The sequence below is a fragment of the Amaranthus tricolor genome, chromosome 3, assembly GCF_026212465.1.
Source record: "Amaranthus tricolor cultivar Red isolate AtriRed21 chromosome 3, ASM2621246v1, whole genome shotgun sequence".
NCBI classification, from domain to species: domain Eukaryota; kingdom Viridiplantae; phylum Streptophyta; class Magnoliopsida; order Caryophyllales; family Amaranthaceae; genus Amaranthus; species Amaranthus tricolor.
The window spans coordinates 34,685,885-34,702,024 of NC_080049.1; the positions used below are offsets into that span (position 1 = coordinate 34,685,885).

The window sequence follows — 16,140 nt, forward strand, 5'->3', positions numbered from 1 at the left end:
CTGAACTTTAAAAATATACAAATTTGCCATTGGAGTTAATAACACTATTAAAATAAAATAATTTATTACAACATTTATTTAAATAACAATAACTTAAAAAATAAATTAATTATACAAAAAAATTAAAAAAAAATAAATTTAGTACCAGTCGCACAAAAAGTGCGACTCGACCTAAGTACAGTCGCACTGGTATTTTTTTTTATTATTTTTTTATTATTTTTTATTTATATTATTATTTTTTTATTATTTTTTATTTATATTATTATTGTTATTATTATTATTATTGTTATTATAATAATAATTATTTTTGTTATTAATATTATTATTATTATTATTATTATTTAAATAAAAGTAACTTAAAAAATAAATTAATTAAACAAAAGAAATTTTAAAAGTCGAAATTAAAAAAAAAAAAAAACCAGTTGCACAAAACGTGCGACTGTACCTAGGTCGAGTCGCACAAAAAGTGCGACTCGACCTAGGTACAGTCGCACGTTTTGTGGGACTGGTTTTTTTTTTAATTATTATTTTTATTTATATTATTATTGTTATTATTATTATTATTATTGATATTATAATAATTATTATTTTTGTTATTATTATTATTATTATTATTATTATTATTATTATTATTATTATTATTATTATTATTGTGGTTGTTATTATTATTATTATTAAATTATTATTTTTGTTTTAATTATTATATTTAATTTATATTTTTAAATGTTATTATTATTATTATTATTATTATTATTGTTATTATTATTATTATTTAAATAAAAGTAACTTAAAAAATAAATTAATTAAACAAAAGAAATTTTATAAGTCGAAATTCAAAAAAAAACCAGTCGCACGTTTTGTGCGACTGTTTTTTTTTTTTTTTATTTATATTATTATTGTTATTATAATTATTATTTTTGTTATTATTATTATTATTATTATTATAAAAATAAAAAATTTTACATTCAATGGCAAAGTTGTAATTTTTTAAATTTCAGGGGTAAATTCGTAATTTCATTCAAAGGTGGTGATAAAATAAAAAAAGTGGCGACATAAGAATCGTGTTAAAATTTTGGGTCCGCCACTCAGCAGTCACGTCATTACTTTACCGTCAGAGATTCCACAATTCAGTGAACAATCTTTGAGAATCTTGGCTCGTTCCCATAATTTTGCGGCACTATCCCAACTTTCTGCATCAAATAAAAACTTACCGCTACTCTGCAATCTATCTAAACTTTTTCGGGTTTAATTCTTTAATTTCAAGGTTATTAAACTCCCTCCTTATCTTCTGGACAATAATTAATTAATTTGATTGTTTGATTATGAACTGATTTGATTTAATTTTAATACTTGTAAAAGTCTGTTCTTTTCTGCTACTTTCTTGACATTCATGAACTTTTATGTGAATTTAAGCACATATTATTATTATTATTAGTTTGTGTTGATAGTGATTTGAAATTTTTTTTCATTAATAATGCTAGTAAAGATCGAAAATTTCTATTTAATGCCAAGCAAATTTGTATTCGTTAGGGAAGTTAGCGGTTCTGTTCTTTGTTATAGCATTTTTGGGCAATATATTTGAGAGTTCTGGTCTTATTATAACATTATTTAAGGAAAATTTTCGATAATATTTTTCTTCTGGGTACTGATTATGTGTTTTGTAGTATTCTCTGAATGAAATGATGTCTAATAATAATCTTTAATTGTATGGTTTAACCAATTTTGAAGATGTTGGAAAATTTAATCTTCTTGGTGAACTAGTATATTGTATATTGTCGTGTCCTGTTCCCTAATTTCTTTTACTATTTATACCTTCATATGAAAAAGTGGAAAATTCTATTAGCTGGGTCAAACCCGGCATAAATGGTTTGGGTTTGCACATAGCTAATCTCCTAGCGAATTGTGAAATCGAAAAAAGAGAATCATGGTTGGTTTTCGGCGACTTTGAGTGAATTATGAATTCATAAAGCGAATTATATAATCGGTTTGTATGTAGGTAAATGAGGATTGATAGGAAAGAAGGACGAGGCGGGGGACCATTCATATCCGAATCGTTAATAAATCGTGTTTTTATTTTTTAAGGTCTAATATGATTATGGGAAAAGAAATCTGACTTGAATCCATAGGCTGCAACGATCTATATAAATTTGACTTGGGAAAATAAAATGATTATGGAAGAACGTTATTCGCCTCCCACTCTATTCAGTTGATAGCTGCTGAGTGAAGAAATGTAAAATGATTGTATTTTGTGTACCATCTTTTTAGGTGCTCTACTTGCTTAATGTTTGAGTTTAGTAGAACTTAATGGACAAAAGCAATGTGTGACTTGAAACCAAAGTGGGTAACGGTTGTGATTGAGGTAAGGGACACGGTGATGTGGTAACTAGGGTGATGCTGTTGTCATACAAACCATGAAATATCGTTTGTAGCGGCCTAAAATGCATTTTTACACCTTACGATGGGGTTATTCTGGTTAAGTAGATTTGAATACCTTTACAATCCGGTCAATAGATACAATAAAAACCTTGTACAGTTTTTGCACTATGCTTGAAACAGCTGTTGAATTTTTCAATTAGCATTGTTCTTTCTCCTTAATAATGGTAGACATGAGCACCTTTTTATATTCATTTCTATCATTTTGAACTTCTGCATTTGACAGTAGAATTGTTTTCTGAAGGTAATAACAAATGAAGTTGAGTCCTAGAGAAGTTGAGAAACTAGCACTTCATAATGCTGGTTTTCTTGCACAGAAGCGTCTTGCTAGTGGACTCAGGCTAAATTATACTGAAGCTGTGGCCCTTATTGCAACTCAGGTGGTTCAAACTCATCCATGATATATTTTACTTATATGATTGATTCAGCATTCTTGATGCTGTTTACGTACCATTTAAATTGTCAATGTATTTTCTCACGCTTGTCAAAAAGACGTGTTATCCCTTTGATGTTCTGCTCATGTGATATGATTTTCACGTCCACGGTACACTTAAAGTGGCAAGTCATTATTAAAATTTTAATTTCTTGTCGACTGATAATTCTGTAATTGGTAGGGGGCTAATCACAAAGCTAAAAAGGTTTACATATTTGCATTGTTCTGTTCCATAGATTTTGAATTTTGTTCGTGTTGGAAACAAAAGTGTGGCAGACCTGATGGACATTGGAACACAGCTTCTTGGAAGGTAAATTTTAGATTTTTTGTCCATTCTAGCAACTCTTCTTGTTGAAACATTCTAGGACTTTTTTATGGGTTCTCCGATCTCTGATCAACCTTCTGTAGTGACTTGTGAATGAACTGGTATATTGTGCGGCAAACATCCTTTGGAAGTCTTTTTATGTTCAAGGTTAATGTGATATTGCCTTTTAGTCTTTTATAAATACATGCATTAGAATATGCACTCGGCACTCGCTAACTGATCAAAAATATATGCATGCCTAAATATTGTTGTTTAGCTATATTATGTCATCTTTGACCATGAAGCATTTTTCTAGGTTGGTGAGATAAACTTTTACGGCCCGTTTGGTTAGTGGTATTAAATGGTGGTAATGGGAACGATTTATAGTGTAAAATTTCATCAAAAATTTCATATCATTCCCATGGTAATGAAACTTTAATCACAAAAAGGTTTTTTTTGTTTACAAATTTCCATTACCACCTAATACCACATCTTCCAATGGTAATGCAATTGAATGAATTTTATGAAGAAAATGAGATGATTGAAATTGGACAAGCATAACCATCAACGTAACCAAGAGATTTTTCAACCAAAATTACATTAGTTTTTCATTCCCATTACTATCATTTATTACCACCTACAAAACGGGCCGTTAGATGCATGCTGCTGCTTTTATCTTGTATTGCATGTATCTAAACCTAACTAGTGTTTGTACTGATACAGGCGACAAGTCCTTCCAGCTGTTGTTCACCTTTTGCATACTGTCCAGGTAAAAGGCTTTGATTTTTATTTTACTTTCTGGTTTCTGACCCTAAAATTGAGTCATATTGTTGATTATTCCCAAAATACGCTGTTATTAGTCTAAGGAGTTTAGATGTGTTTTGAGCTCTGATCATCTAGACTTTATCTTTTGGCGTTTTTGATATCTATTGATCATGCTGTTTTAAGAATATAATCATCTTCATTTTATCATATATTGTTTTTAAGAAATATGCGGTTAAAATGGGTTAGGATTCTGAGATTTTGCCAGTGCTGTGGTGCTATTCTTGTTTCATAAAACCTTGTTTCTTTAAATGTACTGAATTTCTTCTCAGGTTGAAGGGACCTTTCGAGATGGGACAAAGTTGATTACCGTCCATGATCCTATTGCTAATGAAAATGGAAATTTAGAGTTAGCTCTTGATGGTTCCTTTCTTCCAGGTAAAATTCGTGACAGTAGACCGTTGACATCAACTTATTTGTTGGTTCTCAGCAGCATTATAATTAATGCTTTGATGAAGATTTACGTACTCCTTGATTTTAATAAGAACTTCAACTTTGCAGTTCCATCATTGGACAAATTCCCAGATATGAAGGATGAAATCATCCCTGGTGAGCTGAGGCCGGGGGTTGGTGACATCGCCCTAAACAATGGAAGGAGAGCTGTAATCCTCAAAGTCATTAACAACGGAGATCGACCCGTTCAGGTGCACTGCAGCTTTGCACTTAATTTGGTCCTTGTGGCTCAACTCAATCACTGTACAATTATAGCAATCCCATTGTTTTCGATTTAAATTTGGCAAAATATGCCGGATTTTTGAATCCACGTAGAAGACCACTGGAAATGATCTATTGGTTAATATAGTTGACATCAATCTTTTGAGATTAAGGCATTGGCATTACTGTTGTGATGTTGGGTTCTTGAATTTAGTAAAGATTAGATTCGTTTATTGACTGTTTGACTCATTTTGCACATCATTATTTTAGGTCATGGGTGCGGTGGCATTTTAGAACACGTCTGAGCTCTGCCTTTTAACTTTGGTTGTTATCTTGTTAGTAGGATGATGTGGTTGCTGCATTAGTAATATCTTGTTCATGCCTTTTGACCCAATGAAGACCCACCACCCGTGACCGCCCAACCCATTTTCATAAAATTTGGTGTTTTTTAGTTTAATCAATATTTGTGAGTTATAGCATACTATTTTTTCAGCAATTTTCAAAATTTGAGTCAACATTCACGACTATGATCCGAAAAGCTGTTTTTGGCTCGATATAATAAGAAAAACTATAATTTAAAATTCGCAATGAAATTGTATGGTGTCTTTAATTATTTTATAGCAATAAGAATAAGATAATAAGTAATGTCACCTATACCGCTGCTTTCAAGTTATTATGGAATCAGTATTAGCACTTGTCATTATGATTTTCTTAATCACTCTTGTACTTGGGTTCAGGTTGGCAGTCACTATCATTTCATTGAGGTGAATCCTTCCTTATTATTTGATAGGAAAAAAGCTTATGGCATGCGATTGAATATACCAGCTGGGACCGCAACTCGGTTTGAGGTTTAACTCTTGCTTTTCTTTGTTATGGTTATAATATTGTTATATCATATCCTTTTCCTGGAATAGTTTTAGTTCTCATCTGTATATATCACATGCCTTATGAAGTGTTGGGACAACTAAGACTAAGGCTCATCTATGATACCCTAGATTGAGCTTTGAAAAGGATTGATAGACTACTCATATCAAAAAGACTACTCATATCAAAAAGGTGCATTTCTTTTCATGGGAGCCCATTTGCTAAGAACTCCGCAGTTAAGCGTGCTTGGTGGGGGAGTAATCTTAGAATGGGCGACCTCTTGGGAAGTTTTTTTGGGTGCGTACGAGTGAGGCCAAAGTGCGCAGAGACTTTTGTTGGTATGTGGGGCCAGTCTACAATCATCGTGAGTAGTCACCAGCAGTTCGTTGGGCCGGGGTGTTACATTATCACTTGTAGTATACTAAAATACGTTATCCCATGTTTGCTTATGTAGCAATTCTCAACTCATCCGAATCTCCTATATTGTTACCAATATGTAAAGGGTTGTATAGAACTTCGTGCTTTTTTAATTAAAAAATGGATCCCAACCAACCCTAAAGACTTAATCAAGTTAACTGGAGTTGTTTTTGATGTGTGTTTCTGTTTGAATCAGTGCTTTCTGACAGACTTTTGTTTGGGATGATTCTTATAATTTTTCTAGCCAGGGGATCCTAAATGTGTTACACTTGTAAGTATTGGAGGCATACGATGCATTAGAGGAGGGAATAACATTGCTGATGGTGCTGTTGATGATGCCAATATTGAAACTATAATGGACACGATACACACTAGAGGCTTCCAGCATTTGGAAGAAGAAAATGCCAGGTCAACGATTTCTGCTTATTGTATTTGTGTTAGGCATTTGTTTTCTATGCGTTAAATATGGACACTACTTCTACTTGATTTTCAGTTGGGGAGTCACTGGAGAAGATATTAATTTCACTAGATTCATGTCTCGTGAAGCTTATGCAAACATGTATGGCCCAACAACCGGTGATATAATCCGGCTTGGTGACACTGACTTGTTCGCTGAAATAGAAAGGGATCTTGTAGTTTATGGTGATGAATGTGTTTTTGGTGGTGGAAAAGTTTTAAGGGATGGAATGGGCCAGGCTTCCGGGTATCCATCAGCTGTCTGCCTTGATACAGTTATTACTAATGCTGTGATAATTGATTATACTGGAATATATAAAGCAGATATCGGTATTAAGGGTGGCCACATTGTTGCTATTGGAAAATCTGGAAATCCAGATATAATGGATGGTGTGTCAGCGAACATGATCATCGGGGTAATGATATTGCCTACTTTATAACTTTAGTTTAATTTCTGTTCTGTTTTCTCAAAGCCCAAAAGCATATAAGTTTTGACTGGAATATCACAGGTCAATACTGAGGCGATTGCTGGAGAAGGAATGATCGTGACCGCTGGAGCTATAGATTGCCATGTGCATTTCATATGTCCTCAATTAGCTTGTGAAGCGATTTCCAGTGGTGAGGTTCTAAGTTCCATGTCTTGTGAGCTCCAAACAGTATATTAAGGTTGTAGTGAATTCGTGGTGTAATTATTTGCTGTTATGTGACACATCAGCATACATGTTGATAACTAACACATTCAGCCAATAACTGGTCTAGATGGACCGATAGAAGCGTAAACATGCCATATCTATCTTGACTTTTATATGTGACACTGCAATGATTTATGCTTTTGCTATGTGCCAACTGCTTCTACCATTGTGACTGCTGTCACAACTAAAAACCATGAATCGATTGTTGTGGTGATTTGGTCTTTTATTCAAATGATGCCCCTCGGAACCCCTTTCATAGCTGGGATTGACATCCAAGGAGATGATAAAAAGCTCTTTTTTGTCTTCATTTTCCTGTATCTCTCCGTGTTCTACCTGGTTGCGTTATGTTATCTGAATTTCCTTGAAGTCTTTCGCCTTCTAGCTAGATTTTTAATGTATTTACTTGGTTCTTATGTCGATAGACCACCCTTGAGAAAATGAGAACAATATTTCTGATACTTTGGAAGACAGTGATTTTGCTGATGAAATAAATCCCAGTATCGTGGACTCTATTCAAATGGTTTGCTATTCATATATTGATGTTGATTTTCTTATTTTTGTAGGAATTACTACATTGGTCGGAGGTGGAACCGGACCTGCTGATGGAACACGTGCTACTACTTGCACGCCTGCACCATTACAAATGAAGCTTATGTTGCAATCGACTGATGACCTTCCGATGAACTTCGGTTTTACTGGAAAGGTATGCTTGCTTCTTTGCTGTTTGCTCTGTAGAACTAAAAGCTTTATATAATTATATACTCCCAGTCTTCTATATATATATATATATATATATATATATATATATATAAAGATTGTATGTCAATGTCAGGAGGTGGCTTGAATCCACCAAATTCCGTCCTTTGTAATTGTATTTTTGCCAGCTGTAACCATTATTATGTGTTTGATCTTTCATTGGACCATTAGCTTAAAGAGTGATGTTGCACATGTCGTCAACTAGGGAAATAGTTCTAAGCCAGAAGGACTTCCTGAAATTATAGCTGCTGGAGCAATGGGACTAAAGCTTCATGAGGATTGGGGAACCACTCCTGCTGCAATAGATAGTTGTCTCAATGTTGCAGAAGAATATGATATTCAGGTATTAACATGTATTTCAGTTTTAAGATAGCAAATTGAATATTGTATTTTTTTTGGGCCCCATTCTTCATCATCTCTCTTTGTAGAACCAGTTCTAAAATCTATCATTTTCAGAGAGCATGTTATATATTCTGTGGGCAGTGTTATTTGAACATTGTTGATTGGTATTTTATATTATATTATCAAATAAAATATAAGCTAATTAATAATGGGAATTATAAAATACATTTAATAACTTCCGCCTTTGAGTATTCATTGACAACCAATGTAAAGTATTGTTACATCTTATGCAATGAGCCAGATTCAAGTTAACGCAGGCTGCACCCAAGTCTTTTTTTGGCAATAATCTCTCATGTAGATTTGTTTTGGTTCATGTAAGATTTTAACCCCATAATGTTGGGAATGGGGATCTAGACTTTGTCATTCTTATATAATTTACTTACAATAGCACTTTCGTACTATCTATTTCTAATTGTTTGATGATAATGAAGCGTAACTTTGATTATTAGAATCTTATCATTTTATTACATTTTTTCTTTATATATTTATAACCCCCTTTTTCATATGTTCTTTTCAAATAGAATTTACGAATTTTAGTGTCATACTTTGATTATGATTTCTCATCGATTTATATGGAAAAACATATTCATGTGGGATCTTGATAGATTCGTCTCAATATATACTTTCTAAATATCAACTTTTTAGAATTTTTAAAGACTCATAATTGAAATTATTTGGCTTTTAAATTTGCAATGGGATCTGTGAAAAAGTGAATGGAATGAACAAATGAAAACCGAGGGAGTATTCATTTAAGTGTTTGAACAAATTATTTCGATTCTTCGATTTACTTTATCTAAAATATAGCTGTTTCAAAGTACGTATTGGATTGACTTTAATGGTGCAGAAATCACGACTATTTGTTTTGAGAATTATATTTGACTGTCTCCATATAATGATGATATTCGGTAAAGATCCTATAACTAAAACCACCTTTGTATCTAGTTTTTTCTTGAACAACTTTTTTTTTTTTTTTACTTTGTTTTGACAAAGAAGTTGGTTTGTTAATACATTTTTGTTGTCGTGCTTAGGTGTAATATTCTTACTCCAGCAAGTTCCCCAACCTATGATCTTTTCATATTGATTGATGATACTTAATTTAGATATTTTTATAGCTGTTTATAGAATTTTAGTCAAGTTAGGATCGAATTAACTGCAAGCTGTATTTTTGCACTCAGTTTTAGTTTTGCTGCTTACTTCTATGGACTTATATTTGCTTGAATGTCTCATGGCTAGGTCAATATTCACACTGATACATTGAATGAATCTGGATTTGTAGAACATACAATTGAGGCATTTAAAGGAAGAACTATTCATACTTATCACAGGTGTTAATTGCATCTTGTTTCATTTGTGTCTTAGTTGTCTAGTTTATACTAAGCCGTCAAAATTATTGACATGACATCACCTGCACTTCTTGTGTATCTGTTTGCGTTATTTGGTTGAGCAGTGAGGGCGCCGGTGGTGGTCATGCTCCTGATATCATCAAAGTCTGTGGTGTGAAAAACGTTCTTCCTTCTTCAACTAATCCTACAAAACCTTTCACTTCAAATACCATAGATGAGCACCTAGACATGTTGGTATGCGTTTTTTCTCTCCTCGCTTATCTGTGAGTAGATCTGTCTAATGTTTTTCAAATTGATCTTTGGTTCGATTTTGGGTCAAACCATTTTTCCATTATAGACCTAAACTTTAGTGTGGGTTCTAAATATTGTGTCACATGATTCACTAATCTCTTTGTGAATCGCACATCGAAAAAAGCAAATTAAGGTCGTTTTTGGGCTATTTTTGAGCCATTTTGAGTAAATCATGAATTCAAAGTGCGAATTAGCTTGCTAATTATGATACACCAGTTTTGATTGGGTTAGGTCAGGACATGGGTGATATTTCTTCATCTGATGCGTGGCAATGTATGCCCCCATTTCATTTATAATGTCCAATTTCTTTGAACTCAATCAGATGGTCTGTCATCACCTTGACAAGAACATTCCAGAAGACGTGCATTTTGCTGAATCACGGATTCGTGCTGAGACAATAGCTGCAGAAGACATTCTGCATGACATTGGTGCTATAAGTATTGTATCTTCTGACTCACAGGCTATGGGTCGCATTGGAGAGGTTTGTTAAATAGTATCATCACGTGTAAAGTAAACCCACATTTCTGTTTTTGTTCCCCTCTGCTTTCTGTAATGTTTTACATTTTGTTTACTTTTTTGTTCGTAAGGTGAGGTGCGCTGCACCTAGGGGGAAGGGTTAAGGTAAGGGAACTCCCACGGTAGCCTGATGAGGGTTGATTCCTTGTCCGGAGGGTAAAAAGGTGGGTGAAACTTGTTTGTTGTATTGCTTGTGTAGTTGTTAGGGATGAATATATATCCTGTGTCAATGATCTGTTTACATATACTCCTCCATCTCCCCTGAGTTTGGTACAATTCTTCTTTCACTAATTCTTTCTGTTTCATCGTGAGACGGCTTCAATTGGATCAACCCAAACTATTTAAAAAAAAACTGCTTCCTGTACAAGTATGAATTCATATTTTATTGTTTTTTCAATTTTTTTACTAATGGGTTGCTTGTATGGGCCCGTCTCACGGTGAGATGGTCTCATACAAGACTTGCTGTTCTTAATTTTGTCCATCCCACTTATTAGCTATATTTTTTTAAAAAATGCCTTCTCATCACTTTAGTACTATCACACGTCTCTTCCCTCTTTTAAAACTATCCACACAAATTAAAATTTTAATCTTATTCTCCCAACAACTAAATTGCTCGTTAATAATTGTGTTAATCCCTCAAGTAGCAAACTCAGGGAGACGAAGGGGTAGTGTTATTACTCCTCCTCTCCATAAATAATAAGCCACATTTATTTTGCACCGTCTGAAAATAGTAAGCCACTTTTCAAAATTGGTGAACTGGAATTTGATTTTTTCTATACTACTATTAATGAAAACATAAGTTTTTTTTAAAAAAAAGACAAGTGAAGAAGGAGAGTGAAAAATATAATATAGTATAAGATGTTTGTGGTTTTCTTCAACTCAATTCATAGAAAATGATCCTCAATCAAATGTGGCTATTTATGAATGGAAGGAGCAAACTATAAGTAGAGTTGTTCTATCCTGTTTCCGGTGCTCATTGATAAAGGTGTCAACATCTCTGCAGTTTTTTTCTGTGTACATTTGAACAATCCTCTTCTGACGAGGAGCCATCCTTGTCTACAAAACTCAACGCTGGATATTTGCTGTTCTGTTAAGTAATACCTGTATATTGAGTGGTTTACATTTCTAGTCTTATGTATATTCATTTATGCAGGTTATATGTAGGACTTGGCAAACTGCACACAAGATGAAGGTCCAGAGAGGACCACTACTCCCAAGTGATGTTCATAACGATAACTTCAGAATCAAACGTTATGTGGCAAAATACACCATTAATCCGGCTATTGCTAATGGATTTTCCCAGTATGTGGGATCAATAGAGGTATATATCATCTAATAGACGGCTCTTTGAATATCAAGAGTTGAAGTATATCAATGTCAAGAAGAGGCTTCTATGCTTTTTGACTTTTGCCTTTATAACAATGATCCAATTCTATCATTGTTTTGTCAGAAATTAATATCAATTTATTAGAGATATAGTATGGAGAAAAGGATAAATCAAGAGTTGAAGTTTTGTCGTTGAGTTTCTCGTTCCTGCAGGTTGGTAAATTGGCTGATCTTGTTTTGTGGAATCCCGCTTTCTTTGGGGCAAAACCTGAAATGATCATTAAAGGAGGAGATATTGCGTGGGCTAATATGGGTGACGCTAATGCTAGTATACCAACTCCAGAGCTGGTAACAACTGTTATGTCTTTGTTATCTGATCTATGGTATTTTGTTAATTTCTTGTTTCCGATTGATTGAACCAGTTACCACTTACCAGTGTCACATAATTTGCTTATCTCCTCGCAAATCACAAATCGAAAAAAGCAAATTAGAGTCTGTTTTGGGGTATTTTTGGGCTGTTTTAAGTGAATCGCAAATTCTAAAAACGAATTAGCTAGTGAATTATGTTGCACTGGATCTAACATATAAGGGGCTCACTTGGAGATCCATGCTGGGTCTTTTCCTCCATGTTTAGCATGCACATGATTTAAGATTGGTCTGATGATGAAGCTTGCAGTTCCCACTTAGCATGTTGACTATCATTGAGCAGAACATACATTGTTAAACATGGACTTCTGGTTCCCTCATCTCAGAAGCTTTTGTTGCAGGTGATAATGAGGCCTATGTTTGGAGCTTTCGGGAAAGCTGGATGTTCCAACTCAATCGCTTTTGTCAGCAAGGTTTGTATTCAAACTCCGTAACAAAAGCAAAAGCGCAGCATGGTATATTTAAAATTTTGTATTTGAATTTTGAATTTTGTAATTCTTGCAAATAAAGAATTTGCCTAATAAGTGAATACCAAACTAGTGCCTAACCTATTGTTGGAATCCCACTTTTAAGCAAGCTTCAAGCCCAAACTCCCTTATGGTATATACAGGACTATAGATACAAATATAAACACATCCTGGTTTTATCCTTTTGAGGGGATCGACCGAACTCATTTTTTTGTTGGTTGTCCAAATGACTTCCGGGTATAGAAGTATTTAATTATGAATTGAACAACTTTTGAAGCTTTGTTGTTATCAGGCTTAATTTTTGATTCGAGGGTAAGTATAATCCCCTACATAAGGGGAGGAAAAATTGATCTTCTGTTGAGACTTGAGAATCGAAATTCGAAACCATATCTGATATTACATCGGTGGAAGTGAAAGCCTTCAAACGCTAAGCCAACCCATGATTCTCATAAGGGTTAATGTTACCGAGTGCTAATACCACCAAAAACAATTTGAACCTGATTTTTGTAAAAAAAATTTAATCCCCAAAACTTTATTTACTCTTTTATACTTTAGATTTGTAGTCTTCTAATTTGCGCAACTGTCATTTTGTGTAAAGCGAAATGGGAAAGATTTGAATATCTCAAGTTTGATACTACGCCCATACGCTTAAAGATATGCTCGATTGAATCAATGCAAATTTCTGTCTACAGGCCGCTACGGATAAGGGAGTAAAGGAACAATATGGGCTTAATAAGAGAGTAGAAGCTGTGGGTGGTGTGAGGAGTATAAGCAAAGAAGATATGAAACTTAATAACTCGCTGCCAAAAATCGTGGTTGATCCTGATACTTACACAGTTACTGCTGATGGTGAGGTCCTTACGTGTTCTCCTGCTTCAGCAGTTCCATTGTCGCGAAATTACTTTTTATTTTAAGCTATTACAAGTAAGTGTTTCTTCCTATTTACTTACTATTACTTTGTGTGAACTAGAATGTGCTTGAAATGATACAAACTCAACATCCATTGTTCAGGAAACACCTCAGTTTAATTTGTTTTGGTGCTGATTATAAATTCGAGTGTTTTAGTAAAGCCTAAATGTTGTGTAGTTTTCTTTTGTTTTTTTCCGTCTAGGTTGAAAATTCGTATATATACCAAAGTTGTCTTTCGAAAGAGGCCTTTGAAGAAATGTAAAAGTTTTCGTGGTTGCAGACAAGAAAAGGCATCTGGATTAGGAAGAATAAACCCGTGCCTGGGAGCGACAAAACGTGCCATTGTTTTAGATTTGTTTGGTGATTATTAGTGGAAAAAACTTTATTTGCTGCGGTTTTTTTTGGCTATAATATACTGCGGATTTTTGGCCATAATATGCTGCGGTTTTGGCCCGCAGCAATAGTGATAGCAACAAATGGCTTATTTTAAATGCTGCAGTTTAAAACCGCAGCAAAAAAAAAGGCTATTTTTTTTCTTTTTGCTGGGTCAGAAGGCTCTCCGCGTGTCGCGTAGATTTGGGCGAAGCGTGGAGTTGGGTCTGTCTGCCTTCAAATTTATTCTTCATTTTTTTTATTTGCTTTTTTCGTTTAATAGTATTAAATAATCCAATAATGTACAATGTAATAAACAATGATTAATCCAATGATAATCACCAATTAACTCCAATAATCACCAATATATAATATAATAATATGTACATATACAAATTAAAGTCTTAATAAATTAAAATGTGCTTTTAAACTTGACACAATTACTTTTAAACTTACTCTAGTCATAAAAATAATGAATACTTGACTCTAAAAAGAGTCACACATCAAAAGCTCTCGGTTTTTGAGATTCAATCCTACATGTTTCGAATAGAAAGCAGCTTGCGAAAGTGAATAGTAGATTCGAGTTGAGAATTTTTGTCCTTAAAATAAACATCGACATGGCAAACTATCAATCTGCAAATCCAACGAAACGAGAATTTAAATAAGCATTAAACTCATCCAAAAACATAATTAATTAACATCCTAGACGTACATTAGAATATTAACTTAATCCTAAAAATAGAAAATGAATAATACATTATCAACAATCAATCATCAAGGAACTTGATCATTCACAAACATCGCGTTCAATCTTAAATCTTTATAAACATAAAAATAATGACACAACAACAGCAAACCTTTTGAACCTGATTGAAGCTAAAAGAATTGTTCATTAGCTAAAAGATATCTTCTTGTATTTTATAAGTAATGTATATAAATCTCATTTCATTCTGAGATTCTTTAAATCGCTTTAGTTTCTTAGCCGATTTTCGATAAGCAAAAGCCACTATTCTACTTCCAAATTTCTACTTCACACAGATAATAAAGCAAAGCAGGTTTAATACTAGCAAAAATTATCATCACCAAATAAAAGATTGATAATTAAATTACATGATTATAATCTTACATGATGTCGTTTACAAGAACAACTACCCATTGAACCATTGATACCACATACATAAGTAATTATTCACATTCAAATATACAACTACATACATAAGTAAATTATTCACATTCAATCTACCCTAAAAATCCTAATTAATTAAAATTATTCACATTCAAATATTCAAGTACATACATAAGTAAATTATTCACATTCAAATATAAAATACATACCTTGGTAATGAGATTTGATAATTTTGTTTCTTACAATAAGATTATGTAACCTACAATGAAAAACAAAATCAAAATTAGTATAAAAAAAGACAAAATCCTTATTAAAACACAATGACTTGAAAAAGATCAAGACTATCCCTAATTTCGTGGCTTTTGAAGGAAAAGCAACAATGGTGGGTTGAAGAACTTAAACAAAGATGGAGAAGAAAATTCGTGCAATGGGTGGTTATTGAAGCAAGAAATATCAACAACACAGGAATTTGAAGAACTTAAACAAAGTCGTGGGGTTTGGAAGATGATGAACGAAATGAAGAAAAAACACAGTAAAGTCGTATGATTTGAAAAATTTGAAAAACTTGAAGAGATTTTTCGTGGGTTTTTGAAGAAATTTTCTGAAATTGAAGAGCTTGAAGAAGAAGACAGTCGTCGTCGTGGGTTTTTGAAGAAAGTTATTTTAGGGTTTTAAGCAATTGAACGTCAAAACGCGTTTTTTTATATTTTTTGAACTAACTATTTGTTGCGGGCTTCTTAAAAAACCGCAGCAAATAAGCATTATTTGCTGCGGTTTTAAGAAGCCCGCAGCAAATAGCTGCTTATTAAACGATTATTTTTTTTAATACTTATTTGCTGCAGTCATTCAATAACCGCAGCAAATAATGCTTATATTTTATTATTATTTTTTTTTAGTTTAATATGCACTTATTTGTTGCAGGCATACTAAAACCGCAGCAAATAAGCATTATTTGCTGCGGGCATCAGGGAAACCGCAGTATTTGTAGACTTTTTTTTTCTAATTCTTTTTCCTAATTATTGCTGCGTATATAGAATAACCACAGCAAATGATACCCAACAAATACGTTTTTTTCTACTAGTGAATACCAGTAGCTAATTAGTTAAATAATGATCTTTTTTGGGGGGTGGG

The 16,140-nt window shown here is 33.3% G+C and overlaps 1 protein-coding gene across 4 annotated transcripts; it reads left to right on the forward strand.

Annotated features, from left to right (window-relative positions):
- The first annotated feature begins 1,108 nt into the window (after positions 1–1,108).
- LOC130808141 (urease) lies at positions 1,109–14,238 on the forward strand. 4 transcript variants are annotated; one of them, XM_057673601.1, is made up of 20 exons: positions 1,109–1,264; positions 2,678–2,813; positions 3,103–3,176; positions 3,894–3,939; positions 4,265–4,370; positions 4,494–4,636; positions 5,384–5,494; positions 6,172–6,335; positions 6,421–6,799; positions 6,893–7,001; positions 7,639–7,778; positions 8,037–8,174; positions 9,467–9,558; positions 9,681–9,810; positions 10,190–10,348; positions 11,537–11,704; positions 11,923–12,057; positions 12,477–12,548; positions 13,295–13,526; positions 13,689–14,238. In XM_057673601.1, exons 2-19 carry the CDS (start codon positions 2,688–2,690, stop codon positions 13,514–13,516), a joined length of 2,514 nt encoding a protein of 837 aa, XP_057529584.1. In that variant the 5' UTR covers positions 1,109–1,264; positions 2,678–2,687; the 3' UTR covers positions 13,517–13,526; positions 13,689–14,238. The 4 variants fall into 4 exon arrangements, with proteins under 4 accessions (XP_057529584.1, XP_057529583.1, XP_057529585.1 ...); XM_057673600.1 differs by having other exon boundaries at positions 13,714–14,238; XM_057673602.1 differs by having other exon boundaries at positions 13,792–14,238.
- The last annotated feature ends 1,902 nt before the right edge of the window (positions 14,239–16,140 follow it).

Bases quoted from the DNA above. Each gene is read 5' to 3' on its own strand.
- LOC130808141 (XM_057673601.1), top strand. From the start codon at position 2,688: ATGAAGTTGAGTCCTAGAGAAGTTGAGAAACTAGCACTTCATAATGCT. The intron at 5,495-6,171 runs GTTTAACTCTTG...TAATTTTTCTAG, and splicing joins GGACCGCAACTCGGTTTGAG to CCAGGGGATCCTAAATGTGT. The intron at 6,800-6,892 runs GTAATGATATTG...GGAATATCACAG, and splicing joins CAGCGAACATGATCATCGGG to GTCAATACTGAGGCGATTGC.